The sequence below is a fragment of the Marmota marmota genome, unplaced genomic scaffold, assembly GCF_001458135.2.
Source record: "Marmota marmota marmota unplaced genomic scaffold, marMar, whole genome shotgun sequence".
In the NCBI taxonomy this organism is placed as follows: Eukaryota; Metazoa; Chordata; class Mammalia; order Rodentia; family Sciuridae; genus Marmota; species Marmota marmota.
Window position 1 is genome coordinate 1,065,637 of NW_025999924.1, and position 18,062 is coordinate 1,083,698.

The window sequence follows — 18,062 nt, forward strand, 5'->3', positions numbered from 1 at the left end:
GTAATATATAAGTTTAAGTTACTTCTCATTCTGTAAAAATAATGGTCAAAAGTAAGAATTTATATAGGATGAAACTAAGACAAGAACACAAACAAGCATATTTGTAAGTACCTTAATTTTATATAGGTTCAATTACTAATCTGCCATCTTTGCCCCCTTTCTAAGTATATTCATCTCCTTTCTGGCTTTTATCTCAATACACACTAAAAGACAGCCTGGAGGGACTGGGACTGTGTCTCACTGGTAGCGCACTTGCCTGGCATGTGTGAGGCACTGGTTTCGATTTTCAGCACTGCATATAAATAAACAAACAAATAAATGAATGAATAAAGGTCTATCAACAACTAAAAAAAAAAAAAAAAAGACAGCCTGGAATTTAAATACTCAATACTACATGAGTTCTCCCTTAACTTCTTAAATTTAAACTAAATTAAGGGCTGGGGATGTAACTCAATGGTAAATCATCGGATTAGCAGGCATAAGGCCCTGGGTTTGATCCCCAGCACCATAAAAATTTTTTAAAAATAAATAAACAAACAGGTGAAGGGTGCATGCCTATAATCCCAGCAGTTCGGGAGACTGAAGCAGGAGATGGCATTCTGAGTTCAAAACCAGCCTTAGCAATTTAGCAAGACTTTATTTTGAAAATAAAAAATTTTAAAAGGACAGGGATGTAACTTAGTGGCTAAGCACCCCTAGGCAACTTCAATGGGGGGTACAGTTCAGTAGTACAGAGCATGCTTAGCAAATGTATAATCTGAGGTATTTAATCATAATTTATTCTTTCTTTGACATGGTTATTGATAAGTATATTATTCATATAACCAGTAAAACAAAATTAATTTTAGATGTGTAAAATTTAAATGGACAAGCAGCAGTAATGTAGGTGCTGCTAAAACATTTCCTATAACCCAATAATGCTTCTCAACTCTACATCATTTCTCACAAAACTATGAGTCAATTCTAAAATAAGATGAAAAGTATTTTCTTCATACTATAGTATCCTAATTGCAGCCTGAAAATATTCTGGTTGTTTCCAATATTATTCAAGGGCATGTTTTATATGCACTCTGAAGATCTCAGGTAAGCTTTTACTATTTTTTAAGGTTTAAGAATTTACAGAGCTATAGTGCCATCTACTGGAAAACGAAGATCACATTATTTCTTTAGCAAAGTTCATTATTTTCATATTCATTTATATTATATATGTTTATATATAAGTTGTAGATGAACACAATATCTTTATTTGTCTGTTTATTTATTTATTTATTTATTTATTTTTTAATGTGATGCTGAGGATGAAACCCAGGGCCTCACATATGAGAGGCAAGCACTCTACTACTGAGCTACAACCCCAGCCCCAAGTTCATTATTTTCTATCAAATAAATTCCAAGGCCATGTCTATCTTGCCTTTCCATCAATTATATAACATACAATTCAGTATTAAGAGAAATCTGGGGCTGGGAATATAAGTCAGTGATAGAACACTGGCCTAGCATGCTTGAGACCTTGGGTTCAATCCTCAGTAACACAAATAAAAGAAAAAAAAAAATAAGGGGGACACAAATCTGTTCATTTAACCACCTACATATCAGTTACAATTGAGTCTGAGATTAAAAATGCATGTATTTTTTTTTTAAAAATGTATCTACCAAAGAGGCAAGAATAATATTCAGGAATTACTATTCAGATGGTTCAGAAATGAGTTGGGTTTGTCTTCTTAATAGCATTTTTAAAAATCTTAATATTAAGAATCTTTAAAAGGGAAAGAAAAGGCTTTTGTTCAATTTGATTTATTCACTCAGCCTGATCAACTCATAAGGCCAAAAATACAAAGAGAGACACAGACAGACAGACAGACACACACACACACACACACACACACACACACACACACACACACGCTCACAGAGGAATAAAACCCAGGAAGAAAAATAACATTATGGCTGTTGAATGGTAATTAACTATGAAGAATACTGTTCTTCAATAGTTAACACACTTTTTTTTAGATTTTATTTTTTAATATCAAATGTTTTGCAGGATTCCATGTCATCTTTATGCAGAGACCATACTAATCTTTTCTGTACTGTTCTAATTTTAGTGTATGTGCTGCCAAAGCAAGCACTAACACATTCTTTTACATAAACAGATTCTTTTAACTTCTTGCATCTGCAAAGCATTACACTGAGGATTGATGGAACTTACTGAGGGGCTACACGTCTCCAGTAACGATCAATTCCATGTTTAAAGTATAGCACAGCAAGCCACCTTACGTTTATATCCAGAGAGTGGTTGGTGAAAATGTTCTGTAAATAAAAAATAGTATTAGAATGAACATGTAATAACATAAAATTATAATCAATATGCCCCAAATAAAACATTGGCATTTTTTAAATTGAATATATAAGTTTTATCACTACATATATTATATTGATATTTTCTAAATATACATCGTTCCATGATTCATATAAGCAAGCATACCTGCTCAGTAGCAGGTTTACTGTTTAAGCTGAATAAAGACATGGGAAATTCATTATACTATTCTACTTTTTACAAGTATTTGAAAATTTCTCTAGTGAAAAATTAAACTGAGAAACTAGCAAACCTAATTTTATTTCAAATAACTATCCTAACTACACACACACACACACACCCCTGAAATAATTACCTCCTAAATAATAATAATTTTTTAAAAAAGTAGACCCACCATAGCAGAGATTCAAAGATCCTAAGGAATCAAAGCCTCTGGGTAGTTAACAGATGCTATAAAATAAATAATCTATTTCATATTATCAATGCTCCTTATCAAAACATGCAACCAGTGTGGTGGCACATACCTATAATCCCAGTGATTTGAGAAACTGAGGTAGGATTACAAATTAAAGGCCAGCCTCAGCAATTTAGCTAGCCCCTAAGCAGCTTAATGAGAGCCTGTCTCCAAATAAAATATAAACAGGGCTGGGGATTAACTCAATGATAGAGTTCTCTGGGTTCAAGCCTCAGTTCCAGGTGTTATGGAGAAGCACCAGTCATGCTTACAAATAAGTTAGAGAGCAGAGCATTTTATGTGACATAAAGCCAGACATGATGTGAATCACTTCTCAAAATTAACCATTACTCAAAAGATTTATTCACTGTGTTAATCCTAATCATAATCCACAGTCCTTGTTTTACACAGTAAATGGAGACCCTAAAAATAACAATGCAAACTAAACCACAAAACATGATCGTAATATTAAAAACCAAAGGGAAATTTTCAATGTTCAATGACCTTTAAAAATGTTAGTCAAAACATTAAGACAACTTGTACTGTTAGTTCTAAATGTACAGAGAAACGTAAGAATGCAAAACTTACACAAATACTATACTTTAAAACATTACAAGTATTGAAAATTTAATGTTTAATTTCTTTGGAAAAAACTTATCTGGAATAGTTGGTACATACAATAACTGAAGGAATGTGTTTAAGTACATGATAAACATTGACTGAAATTGTACTACACTCAGATCAAAAACAACTCAAATTCCCAGTGATGACCTCTTAAATACAACCTTGTGTGGGAAAACCCCAAAGCCAAATATAATTATGTGGAAGTATATTCTTTGCTATGAAAAAAAAAATCCATATGTTAAGTATTAAAAACATATATGTATGTTATAATTCTCTTTTTAGAAAATATGTCTGTACGTTTAAAAACTTACAAGGATAACTATATATTTCCCATTTACTCCTTAAGACCATTGACAACTGAGTCAGAGTTCCTCTTTTGGATCTCCATTGTTAAAAAAAAAAAAAAAAGTGTTTTTTGTGGGGCTGGGGATATAGCTCAATTGATAGAGTGCTTGCCTTGCATGTAGAAGGCCTTGGGTTGGATCCCCGCACCACCAAAAAAAAAAAAAAAAAGAAAGAAAAAAAAAGATTTTTGTTTTTCACATCAATCCCATTTAATTTTGACATTTTACTTGTCTACCTTTCATACTACTAGATTAAGTCTTGTCTTACACCTAGAATCTACCACATGCCAGATACAATAGAAATTTTTCAAATACCTATTAAACAGATTGGTGAATGAATGGAAGTAATGTGGAAAATATTATGGAAGTTGGTGGGTCTTAATCAGCCAGTCTCAGCTACACTTGGGGAACCAAGAGACATCAAGCTGCAGGTTATGAGTTAAAGTAGAAATATTCCACAAGTACTTTAAATAACTGGACTACAACACAAACCTGAGATAAGGTATAGAAGTTTGGGAATCTACAGATTAGAATGAACAGCTAGGACAAATATAGATTTAATGTGCAAAGGAGAAAAAAATGATTTAAAAAAAACTGTCATGTTTGTAGTTGTTAATAGACAGCGTTCACATATATATATATATATATATATATATATTTTTTTTTTTTTTTAATGTGGTGCTATGAATCAAACCCTATGCCTCACACATGCTAGGCAAACACTCTGCCCGTGAGCTATAGTCCCAGCCCTATGACAGCTTTTTAAGCTATTGTAATCTATTTCTTCTACAAGAAATCTAATTCCTATCCTGCTAAGAAGAAAAATTCAATGTAGTAAAAACAAAAACCAAGAAGAACTAGGTAAGCCAGGCACAGTGGCACACTCCTGTAATTCCAGTGATTACAGAGGCTGAGGCAGGAGGATTGCAGGAGGATCCCTAGCCTCAGCAACTTAGGAAGGCCCTAAGCAATTCAGTGAGATCTTATCTCTAAATAAAAATACAAAAAGGGATTGGGGATATGGCTCAGTGGTTAAGTGCCCCTGACTTCAATGCCTGGTACCAAAAAACAAGGATTTAGGCAATTTGCACCAAAGCATGAGCCCTGTGAAGTTTTCCAGATATCCTTTTAGGCCTTTCATGATAAGCCTGAAACCTGTTAAGAATACCTGAGCAAAACTAGTGTTATTTGATAAATACTGACTATTTAAACATACATAAGTACACATAAATAAAACTATAAATATACATATATAACCAAATAAATGTATATAAAATAGAAATTGATTCATATACATACACAGCCTATCTGCATACCTGGGATGCTTCACCATACTCAGTAGAAGCCATATATATAGTATCTTATACAAATGTCTACATACACAAATATAAATACATACATTATTTTTAATAAATAAAAGTACCACACACCATAAAAATTATCAATTTATCAATACATAAATATCCCAAAACAAATAAATATGGGAAAAAAGATTTAGATACTTAAATAAAATAAAATAAAGAAGGCATGTAGCTCAGTTGTACAGCACTTGCCTATCATGCTGGCAATCCAGAATTCAATCACAAAAATTGATTTATTAATAATAATTAAAATAATAAATTCCAAAACATATTTTGGCCTGAAGATGCATAAGCAAATTATAGAGCATATTCGCTTAAATAAGCATATGAAAGTTAAAGATACTCAGAGATATTCTAAAGATTTACACTGTGCCCAAAATTTAAACATGCTAGGGTTATGTAAACAAGGTATTTTCTTTAGTATCGTTTAAAATCAAACCATTTTTTACCTTTTTGTTATTAAACCAAACTGCCAATTTTCATGTTATATTCAGAATAACACTTAATTCCCCTCATCACCATAAGTATCTTCTCAAATTTAACAAACCAAATCGTTCTAGGCAAGAATTCAAAAAAATACATGTCGGTTGCTATGATTTATTCTAGTTTAAATGATATAGTAAACAATTTTGCTCTAAATGTGTGACCCAGTCAAAAATACTAGCTGGTAGCTTCATTGCCTTAACCAGAAACTCAATCTCAAAACATCAATCAGAATTTTTAATTTTTCAGCAGAAATGATTGGGGAAGACTGTCATCACAAAAAAAGAGTTCTACTCTGGCACTGAGAGATAATTTTGATTAATGAACCAAAAATTTTAAACTCCTTAAATTATTGTACTATGTTTCAAAACACCAAGAAAAAAAAATCAGATGTGTCAAGGAAATGAAATTTTTAGACGAGAAAATAAATGATTTTTTTTATATTTTAATTTTTTTTTAGTTGTTAATGGACCTTTATTATTTATTTATTTATATGTGGTGCTGAGAATCAAACCCAAAGACTCACACAAGCTAGGAAAGCGCTCCGTCACTGAGCCACAACCCCAGCCTAATCATGGTGTTTTAAAAGGAAATAAACTTAAGCACAGTATACCTGAGCCTGAAGATGCAGTATGAGCACCTGAACAACTAATAACATAAATTAATTAGGGTAGAAATATAAACAAAATATGAAAGTGAAATCAGGACATTAGATCAATGTGCTAAAACTAAAATAACCACAGTGGGTTGCTTTCTGAGCAGACTTAGGAATGCACTGTACAACTATTTATACAAAATGTTTCAAAAACTAAAATTTATATTCCATAAAGAATATAGCCAAAGCAAATGACTTCATTTGCTAAAAGTTATAATCAAGTTGCAATGAAAAGGAAAGATCTCAAATGTTGGTCTATTAACAAATATTTTTTAAAGACCCTCAGTAAGTTGTGTCCCAAATTAATGTGATAATTGTAATACCTGTGACAGCTAAACATTTGTATTCATTCCATTAAACTACCAATAAACCTAGCTTTTCAATTTTTTTGCAGTGCTGAGATCAAATCCAGGGGTGCACATATACTAAGCAAATGTTCTACCACTGAACCCAAATCCAGATTTTTGGAATAATGAAAATAATGATGTCTCATCTTATTAAAAGTAAAAATAAACCATTTTAGAAGTACTTACCAACAACACTGAATAGAAACCTGGCTGTGTCTCCCACTGTTTCAATTGTTCCTCGGCTGGTTTTAAAACAGCAGTATCCTGACTGGTGGCCTGTGTTAAGACCTGAAGAACTACAGTACTGGCACTATTGAGATCCATGGAAACCTGGCAATAAATTAACATATGTTAGTATACATTATATGTAACAAAAACTAACAGTAACATAAATGGAGAAAAAAAGTTTTCATGTTCTGAAACACTCCTTCATTTTAATCATTCACCAACTCCATGCTTCTTATTGACTTCTACTTTTCTATGTGCCACCCACATTCTTACCTAAAAATAATTCAAATCATTAACTTAAAATCAATTTATTTCTAAATGAAACTGCCGTTTACTATGCCATATAAATAAAAGATACTAGCATTTTAGGGACAGGGGTGGGGAACAAATACAAAACACGAAATTCCTAAATTCTGGTTAAATACCATTGCCTGTTCAAGACTCTAAGCAAATAACTTAAAGCCTGAAAGTCTTTAACCCAAAACAAATTACTTCCTTTATTAAAAGTTACTAAATTATAGTAAAACAGAAAAGTTCCAAATATTGATTAAATAAAAAATCGACCCTAAATATTACAACTTTTAAGGAAAATTAACCACATTAAAGTCTATGTAAGTAAAGGAGGGCTAATCCAAAACAAAAAATTTCTTTGAACAAAAAAGTACTGGGGGTGGGAGGGGGGATGGAGGGCGGCGCCTGGGGTTGTGGCTCAGCAGTAGAGAGCTCGCCTAGCACGCAGGGGCCCTGGGTTCGATCCTCAGCACCACATAAATATAAAATATTGTGTCCACTTAAAAGTAAAACATAAATATTAAAAAATAAAATAATAAAAGTACTTCACAGGCTGGAGCTGGAGCTCAGTGGCAGAGTGCTTGCCTAGCATGCATGAGGCACTGGGTTTGATCCTCAGCACCACATAAAAATAAACAAATAAATAAAGGCATTCTGTCCATCTACAACTTTAAAAAATGTTTTTAAAAAAGTACTTCACACTGAACTACATGGTAGCTAATTAAGTGACTTATTCATTCAGTAAGAATGTTGAAAACTTGCTGTGTGCCAGCAACTCAGGAGGCTAAAGTAGGAGATTTCCAAGTTTAAGGCCAGCCTCAGCAACTTATCGACCCTGTTTCAAATTTTAAAAAATTAAAAGGGCAGGGATATGGCTTAGTGATAAAGCAACCCTAGGTTAAATCTTTAGTACTAAAAATTAAAAAAAAAAAAAAAAAAAAACAACACCCACTGTGATTAGACATGTTCTTTAGACTGATTATTCAGAGAAGGCTTCTCTAAGTGACCTTTATGAAACATGAATGATAAAGAGAGAGCCTGCCATGCAAAGATCTGAAAGCAGTACCCCAGGACAGGGAAAACAACAAACAAAAAAAGCCCAGGCCTTATGATTTAGAAACAAACTCAATTTAGAAACAAACTCAGAGAGGTCAGTATGACTGACAGCAAGAAGAGGAAAATGCAACACAATGAATAGAAGTAGGCAAAAAGAGATCATATAGGACCTTAATAAGGCAAAATATGTATTTTTCATATAAGTGCAAAAAAAAACATAGGATAGAAAAGAATATATGAACGTAATGATATGAATAAATGAATAAAAGAAAGGCTCTACCAGAACTCATTCCTATCCTACCCCCACCAATACAAAAATAAAGAAAAGAGCCATGGTTCTATTTTGGGCTACTACTTGAAAAATCACTAATACCAACTCCTAAATTTCCCCCATGAGCAAAGACTGTGCAGAAATCATACAAACTCTTAATCTCTCTGAAACTTCAGAGCAAAGTAATTCCTAAGCCTATATAATATTATCTTTATTATCCACATATCTCACTATTTACCTCTTATAATGAAAGCTGCCAGAATTTCCCATCCCTACCTACCTCCAGCATTTTGCCCTACCTTGGTCCTATCCAAAATACAACACTGTTTCCCTCTCCCCTTCCCTGATCCTTGCTTCTAAGAAGACCCCATACTGTCCTGAAGGAAGAGCTCAGTTCACACATTTTTGGAGCACCAATTTTTCCCCCTTTTAGTATCAGAGATTATGCTCAACACTAAACCACATCCATAGCTCCCCTCTTTTCATATATTTTAATTAGAGACAGAGGTTCTCACTGAGTTATGTAGGGGCCTCCTAAGTTGCTGAGGCTGGCTCTGAACTCACAATCTTCCTGCCTCAGCCTCCCAAGCCACTGAGAATACAGACATGTGCCACTGTGCCTAGCATGGAACACAATTTTGTGGCAGGCAATGCAATAGTTTTTTTGGATGACAAGTCCCTGTTCTCTAGCAATAGTATATAGAACATTGAAGTTTGAGGCAAAAGGAACTATTCTTCTTATTAAAACAAACTGTAATGAATAATTTCCAGCATACCAGTTATAACCCAGAGTATATTTCCCCCACAGAAATAAAGGGTATAAATCTAAAGTTCAAGGTTTTACAAATGTGTCTGTATAATGTAAACATTTTCATTAAAAGAAATGAATAAACAAGAGACAATTCAGCACTTCTGCCTTCCACCTAGAAAGACTTCTCAAGCCTGCAGTAACTATAATTTCAGTCATAGCAATTTTCTTCAGACTGCATTATCTGTGTTTATCCTTAGTTACTATAAAATGCAGTTAAGTGAGCTAAGAAAAAGAGGGGTAAGATTACAGTAAAAGTTTAAGAAAAAAAGAATTTCAAAATCCTGAGAATTCCAATAGTAAAATAACTTATTTGGCATGGATCAATAATAATGGATGCTAAAATCATTAAGAACAGTTGCTGGGGAACAGAATGTTTCCAGTGTGTCCAAGTATATCACAGATTACTTGCCAAATGCAGTGAAGAAACAAACTTTAGAATGAAAGAGTCCACCAGTCACCATCTAAACCAGGAGAGCAAACTTGGTATCAATAGTAGCAATACAACTGACCTTAATGCCTCTTTTTTTTTTTTTTTTTTGAGTAGAATTTATTCAAGAATAAAAAGAGAACTCTCAAAGGGCAGGAGGAGATCTGGTAACAGGTTCCTCCCTTAATGTGCCTCTTGATATAATGTAGTAAATCTACAAACTCAACTCTGAAACACCAAAAATGCTCAATCTTATATAATCAATACTCCTGACCCAACTTGTACTTTAAATGAAACAGAGAAAGAATTCTTCTTGGAACATGAGGAGTTTCACAGACACTATCCATAGCAAAACAAAACAAAACAAAACCTAGCTGTAAAATTATAAAAACCAAAGTCTCTGGAAAGTGTCACACAGCATACAGCAAACAGAGAAACATCTATGCAAGAAATACTACTAAGCCTTAGTAAGAACACCATGAATCTGTGGCATTTGAGCCATGAACCCAGTTCTGCTCCAATGAGACAGAAGCTCTACACAGCCAGAGGTGACCAACACAGACAGGGCTCTCTCACCCCCCAGCTACTAGCCTAGAACTACAGTTTCTCCACAGAAGGGGCTGTCAGCCAGCATTTCTCATTCAACCATTGTTACAGTAGCTCTCTGAATATCAAGCAAGCAAAGCTAGAGATCTGGGACTCTCTTCTTCACTCAGGCACCATGCCTGGGACAGAAACTGCCAAAGGGTAACAAGCCAAGAACAATGGGTCTCCCCATTTTGCCCACACCAGCATACTCAAAGGGCAGCTGAAGACCTAAGCTGTACCATTTTCAATAATGAATAGAAGATCAACAAGAAAATAAAAGTTTTAATGTTTTACTCAAACTAACACTAACAGACATTTATAGAACCCTCCACACAGTAGCATAATGCACACAACTATTCTGAAGTACACATTTCCAGAAACCCTGGGTTCAATTCCCTATACAAAAAAAAAAAAAGCAGAAGAAATGATTTAAAATTGACTGTAATGATACCTGACACAATTCTGCAATTCTGAATATACTAAAAGCCACTGAATTGTATACTTTCAATGGGTAAATAATATAGTCTATGAATTATACCTCCATAAAACTATTGTAATGAGCTCTGAGTACATAAATATCAAAATCAGCAAAGACAAGGAAAAGTAACTAAAGAAATGAAAAACATGGCTTGAGTATTAACAACCACTGATATTAACACAGGGTAAGTGCTGCGGGGGGGGGGGGGATGGGACGAGGAACTTGTGTAGGATCGATACAGCAGGGAGTGGGAGCCATTTATTGTAGGACAACAGAGGTATTTATACATTCCACACAGCTTATCTTAATTAGCATAAACTAGATACATCAGTCAACCAATAAGGAATCTCCACACTTAGTGGCTCGCTGGCTTTACTTCACAAACCACTCCCTCTGGCAAAATGCCTGTCATTAGTTGCATTCTCATCATAAAAACTTATAAACTTAGAGCCAGGCACCATGGCACAAGTCTGTAATCCCAGTGGCTCAGGAGACTGAGACAGGAGGATCACGAGTTCAAAGCCAGCCTCAGCAATTTATCCAAGCACTAAGCAACTAGGTGAGACCGTGTCTCTAAATAAAATACAAAATAGGGCTAGGGATGTGGCTCAGAGGCTGAGTGCCCCTGAGTTCAACCCAAGGTAGCAAAAAAAATATATATATATATATAAACTTGGTCTTTAGGAGCAAAAGTACATCATCAACATTGTTCTCATAGTATCTGGATTTGTGATAGCAATGTTTACCTAGAGACAATATTCCTCATTCAAAAGGAACTCTGAATCTTATCAAACAGCAGTTTTAACTGCAAATAATCTTCTCAAGGCACTTAATATTTTTTGTATTGGTACATTATAATTATACATAATACTGGAGCTCATTTTCCCATATTCATATATACATATAATTTGATCAATCTCATTCCCCAGTACATTCCATTTCCCACCCTATACTCCACTTGCACTATTCTACTGATTTTCCTTCTATTATTTCAATTAGTGCATCATAATTACACATCTAAACAAGATTCATTGTGCTAGATTTGTACATTCCCCAGTACTTCTAACACGGTCTCCCTCCTCCCTCCCTCTTTCTCCATTTCCTGTACTCTACTGGTTTGCCTTCTATTTTTGTGAGATCACCCTTTTTTTAATTCCTTTTTTCCTTTTCTTGTTGTAGCTTACAAATAGGAGATAAAGCACTGAACCCTCAACTTCTGAATCTGGCTTATTTCACTTAGCATGATGTTCTCCATCTACCAACAATGTCATTCCTCTTTATGGCTGAGTAAAACCCTACTGTGTGTATACAACATTTTCTTTATCTATTTGTCTGGTGACAGGCACCTAGTCTGGTTCCATAGGCACTTAATATTTTTACTATTTGGTGTTCATAAAGACAATAGTTTAAAATATTTAATAGCCTGGGGGGGGGGGAAACTAACCAGGAAGTTCTAATTTTTTATTTACTTTAATTTACATATAGTACACGTTCATCACATAAAAGAAAAATAAATTTGTATCTGTTGACAATAATGTCTTTAATCTCTAAGTATTTTTTCATGACATTAACCACATCACCTTGTTTCTTTGTGTACTAAGTCAACCATTCCTAAAAATGAAAAAAAAAATTTTTTTTGTTTTTATGTAATCTGCAGTGCCACCCAATGGTGAGAAGTACATATCACACATTAAAGAATGTGCTCCTAGCATCCTTTTCCCTTGAGAGCTGGAGGAAGAGTAGGAATTCTCAGTGGCCACTTAGCCAGAACAATCATGTGGAAATGTTAATAAGGTTTTCAAGATTCAAGACACAGGAAAAAATAGCAAGCTCTTGCAAAGAAGAAGTAAATGGGAGTTCAAAGAATAGCACAAAGCAAAAAAGTTAGGATTCACCTTGAAGCAGAACATGACAGCCAAAGAACTTTCATACAGTAGTCACCTCTTCTATAGTTAAATACTGCATCACTAAAAGTACTCTCTACAAGAAAATGTGAGAGGGGCTGGGGTTGTAGCTCAGGGGTACAGTGCTCACCTAGCACGTGCGAGGCCCTGGGTTCAAACCTCAGCACCACATAAAAATAAATAAAATAAAGGTATTGTGTCCAACTACAACTAAAAAATAATTTTTTAAAAATGTGAGAATATATGAATGTGTTTTTGAGATTCAAAGTAAATATGAAGGAATTTAATAAAATGTAACAAGGGAAAGCAATATTTTATTTACCATAAGGAGACCAAGAAACTGTGACTCAAGAACAAAGTGATATGAGCAATGAAATCACCTAGTGATTTTAAAAAGGAAAAATATTCAGAAAGAGGCAAAAGCATAGCCAGATGCAAACCATCACAAAAGTGACACTGAGAACTTGAAAGTTCCAATTTTTCCCCTTGAAAAACAGGCACTTAAGAGAGTTGCCAGGTGCGGTGGTGCATGCCTATAAACCCAGTAGCTTGGGAGGCTGAGGCAGGAGAATCGAAAGTTCAAAGTCAGCCTCAGCAAAATCAAGGCACTAAAGGAACTCAGTGAGACCCTGTCTCTAAATAAAACACAAAATAGGGCTGGGGATGCGGCTCAGTGGTTGAGTGCCCCTCAGTTCAATCCCAGGTACAGAAAACAAAAACAAAAACAAACTTTAGAGAGTTGCCTTTTGGTGAAATGTAGGAGGAATATAGTATTTAGCATGTATTTCAGGAGCATTTCTCACAAAGGAATAAAAAGAAGATGTATTAACTTCCTCTCCCTGCACTGGGGATTGAACCTAGCAGTGTGCTACCAAGCTACATCCCCAGCACTCTTTTACTTTGGGGATAAGTTGCCCAGGCTGGCCTCAGACTCTTGAGTAGCTAGGAATTAAGGCCTAGGCCACCACACCTGGCTGTCATAGATTTTCAAAGACAGTTAAATTCCTGTAAATTAAATCATAATCTAAAGCTAAATTCTAAGAATAAAACAACAGGAAAAGAAAATATATTCTTGAGGAATTATAGATAAAAGATATTAGAAAACTGCCTGGAATCAAAAGCAAACTAGAAAAAGGCAATATGTTAGCCAAGTGAGGTGACACATAAGTGATCCCAGCAACTAGAGACTGAGGCAGGAGGATCACAAGTTCAAGGAGAGCCTAAGCAATTTAGAAAGACCCTCAGCAACTTGGCAAGATCATCTCAAAATGAAAAGCACTGGGGATGTAACTCAATGGTAAAGTGCCCCTGAGTTCGAATCCTAGCACCACAAAAAAAAAAAAAAAAAGTTGATGAATTATTCAGGCTGGATGATGGGTGTAAGAGGCTTTATTATACAATTCTGTCTATAATAAATTGTTTTTAATGGCAGCTAATGAACATAGAGCTCTCTGAAGTTGTTGCTCACGGCAGGCATTACCTCCTCTGAAAATCTTTACTAGACAGGCTCCTTCCTCCATGCCACTATTCTATACACACTTCTATTAGACCTACTTCCTTGTTTAATTTTACCTCATCTACAAAATCATGAACCATATAAAGCCAAGAATTGTGTCTTATTCATTTATACATGACATCACTTAGCATAGTAAAATGGATATAATAAATTAAAGGTATGTATGATAAACTGAACAAAACAATGCAATTTGTAATTGCTGAGTGGAGGACACTTTTAGAAAAAGTGAGAAAACAAAAAACATGGTATTTATGTGTATTAAGAATTGTAATGCAAAAAATAAAAATTAAAAAAATAAAGCTACCTTAGATTAGGTGGAGGGAAGTGAAAGGAGGGGAAGGCAGAGGATGTGGGGATAAGAAAAATAGTAGAATGAAACAGATATTATTACTCTATGTATGTATGTGACTGTATGACCAATGTGATTCTACAATATGTATACTCAGAAAAATGAGAAATTATATCCCATCTATGTATGATACATTGAAGTATATAAGTGCATTCTACTGTTATGTATAACTAATTAAAACAAATTTTAAAAAAAGAAAAAGTAAAAAAGAAGTAAAGGAACAACAATCCTTCTGAAAGAAAAGGAATTGTATCAAAGTAAAGAGGAAAATATCTACCAAAAAATACTATGAAAGTAGACAGTAGGGGCCTGGGGTTGTGGCTCAGTGGTACAGCACTTGCCTGGCATGTGTGAGGTGCTGGGTTCGATCCTCAGCACCGCATATAAATAAATTAATTAAAGAAAAGATCCTTTTACAACTAAAAAATATTTTTTAAAAAGTAGACAGTATGCTAAATGGCTAAAAAAAAAACTGAATAAATGAAGCAATTATTCTGTACCTTCCTATACCAAAATGGTGTACATAAAACCAACAAAATTGAAGGATACTTTTCACTGGGCATATCTAATACAGCTTGTTCTGATTCTGTATTTTCCAATCAATTTTCTGATATTTACATGATTTATCATTTAACTTTTCTGTTTTTATTTATTCAACAAATATGTACTGAATGCTCTAAAATGCCAAACACTATATTTACCACTTAAGATACATAAATTAACTACAACAACAACAAAAAAATCTATGCCTGAGGATCATATTTTTCAGTGTAGGAAAAAATAAATGGATAAATTGTACTGTCAGTAAGAAGGCAATATATGCAACCAAGAGAAGCCCTATCCAATAAATCCAAAAATTGTGTCTCACTGGGAGTTTTCAGTACAATGGCATTGTATAAACTGTAAGGAGTCACTTGTTTGGTATACATAAAAGTCTCCAGGACTGATCACCCCTGATAGAAAAAGTTAAAACTTAAAAGAGGCCCCAACTGCTATCACTACCACCTTCTGACATATCTTTAGCAGAAACACAAAAATATTCATCTGTACAAAGACTACTAAAGAACAACAATTATATGCTTATTGCTTTTAAAGTTCCTTCTCTGATATAAAACAAAGATATAGGAAGGAAAAGCTGTTTTGAGTAAGACACTGAACTAGAATAACAACACAGCCTAAATTAAATGTAATAAACTATAAATGATATTTTAAACTTAGTCAAAAACCTTCTGCTAAGTGTCAAGGATTATCAGTCCTCTCCAAATACAGACGGCATTGATCAATAGTTTCCAATTACTGGTACAGGAAGTCACTGTCTCTATTCTTACATAATAGAAGAAATTCAATCTGTGAGTTCAGCCTAATGAGTCAATGCATTTATAAAACTCCACTTATGCAATTATGTAGGGGCTAGTATACTCAGTGCCTATAATTAAAACAAAAATTCTACATTTAGATACAGAGACAAAAACACATAAATAGTTCTCTCATACTAGACAAAGGTACCATCAACCTCTTCAACAAATGGTGCTGGGAAAACTGGAAAGCCATATAAAGCAGAATGAAATTGAATCCCTATCTCTCACCCTGCACAAAACTCAACTCAAAATGAATAAAGGACCCAGGCATTAGACCAGAGACCCTACACCTACCAGAAAAAAATGTAGGCCCAACTTTCCATCATATAGGCTTAGGAACCAACTTCCTTAACAAGACTCCTAAAGTGCAAGAAGTAAAATCAAGAATCATGGTATAAAACTAAAATATTTCTTCACAAGAAAAGACACAATCAAGAACATGAACAGAGAACCTACAGAATGGGAGAAAATCTTTGCCACCTGCACCTCAGATAGAGCATTAATCTCCAGGATATATAAAGAACTCAAAAAATTTAACACCAAAAAAACACAAATAGCACAATCAATAAACAGGCAAAAGGACTGAAAGATAATTCACAGAGGAAGAAATACATGAACAACTAATATATAAAAAATGTTCAATATCTCTAGCAATTATAAAAATGCAAATTAAAACGACACTGACATTCCATTTCACTCCAGTCAGAATGGCAATTATCAAGAATACAAGTAACAATAAATGTTGGTTGGCAAGGATGAGGGGAAAAAAAGGCTCACTCATACATTGATGGGAATACAAACTGGTACAACCACTCTGGAAAGCAGTATGGAGATTCCTCAGAAAACCTGGAATGGAACCACCATTTGACCCAGTTTTTTTTTTAATAAAGGGCTAGATATTGCTCAGTGGTAAAGCACTTGTCTAGCACATATAAAGCCCACTCTTCAGTCTATACCCAAAGGACTTAAAATCAGCATACTATAGTGAGGCAGCCACATCAATGTTCATAGCAGCTCAACTCACAAAAGCTAAGCTACAGAACCAACCCATGTGCCCTTCAACGAATGGATAAAGAAAATGTGGTACATTTACACAATGGAATATTACTTAGCCATAAAAAAGAATGACTTCATATGACTTTTGTTAAAAAAAAAAAAAAAAAAGAAACGATTCAGAGACTATCATGCTAAATGAAATAAACCAGTTCAAAAACCCAAAGACCAAATGTTCTCTCTGATCTGCAGATGCTAAAACACAACAAAGGGGTGGAGGCATAAAGGTTCATTGGATAAGATGAAGGGGAATGAAGGGAAAGATGGGGGTGGGGAGGATGGGAATAGGAAAGACAGTAGAATGAATCAGACATAACTTTTCATATATGAGTATATCACCAGTGAAAGTCCACCTCATGTACAACCACAAGAATGAGATCCTAATTAGAATAAGTTACATTTCATGTATGTAAGATATGTCAGTAGCACATGTTTGTAATCCCAGCATCTGGGGAGTTGGGAGGCTGAGGCAGGAGGACTGTGAGTTAAAAGCCAGCCTCAGCAACTTAGGGAGGCTCTAAGCAACTTAGCTGTCTATAAATAAAATATAAAAAGGGATGGGAATGTGGCTCAGTGGTTGGGTGTCCCTGGGTTCAATCCCCAGTACCAAAAAAAAAAAAAAAAAAAAAAAACAAAAATAAAACTCTACTGTCATGTATAGGTATGTAAAAATAAAAAATAAACATTCTACATTCCATCACTAAAATCACCTTCATACCTGCTGGGCATGGTAGCACACACCTGTAATCCTAACCATCTAGGAGGCTAAGGCAGGAAAATCTCAAGTTCAAAACTAGCCTTAGCAACTTAGCAAGAACCCATCTCAATGTTTTTTTTAAAAAAGGGTTGGATATAGCTCAGTGGTAAACCATTTGTCTAGCACATGCAAGGCCCTGAGTTAAACCCCAAATACCAAAATGCACAAAATTCTATCACCCTGGAGCTATTCATATCAGTTCTTTAAATGGCAAGTAGGCACAGTGGTACACACCTGTAATCAGAGCAACTCAGGAGGCTAAAGCAGTTAAAATAAATCAATCTAGGCAAGTTACCAAGACCCTGTCTCAAAAAATAAATAGGGCTAGAGATGTAGCTCAGTTGTAAAGGGCCCCTGGGTTCAATCCCCGGTACCCCCCCAAAAATTAAAACT

The 18,062-nt window shown here is 34.6% G+C and overlaps 1 protein-coding gene and 1 non-coding gene across 8 annotated transcripts in view; both read right to left on the reverse strand.

The window, feature by feature from the left end:
• The window catches only part of Ipo11 (importin 11), a 199,948-nt gene that overhangs the window by 166,589 nt on the left and 15,297 nt on the right, over positions 1-18,062 (reverse strand). For all 7 annotated transcript variants that reach the window (XR_007346325.1, XM_015497266.2, XM_048799989.1 and 4 more), the window contains exons 2-3: positions 6,769-6,912; positions 2,207-2,307 (exon numbers count right to left, since the gene is read on the reverse strand). Coding sequence is in view for 6 of the 7 variants with exons in the window: in XM_015497266.2 (XP_015352752.1) it covers positions 2,207-2,307; positions 6,769-6,906 (239 nt within the window). In the remaining variant the exon portion in view is untranslated. The remainder of the gene's footprint in view (positions 1-2,206; positions 2,308-6,768; positions 6,913-18,062) is intronic.
• On the reverse strand, positions 2,020-2,126 carry LOC125615779. Its single transcript, XR_007346373.1, has one exon. It is a non-coding gene; the product is annotated as a U6 spliceosomal RNA (small nuclear RNA).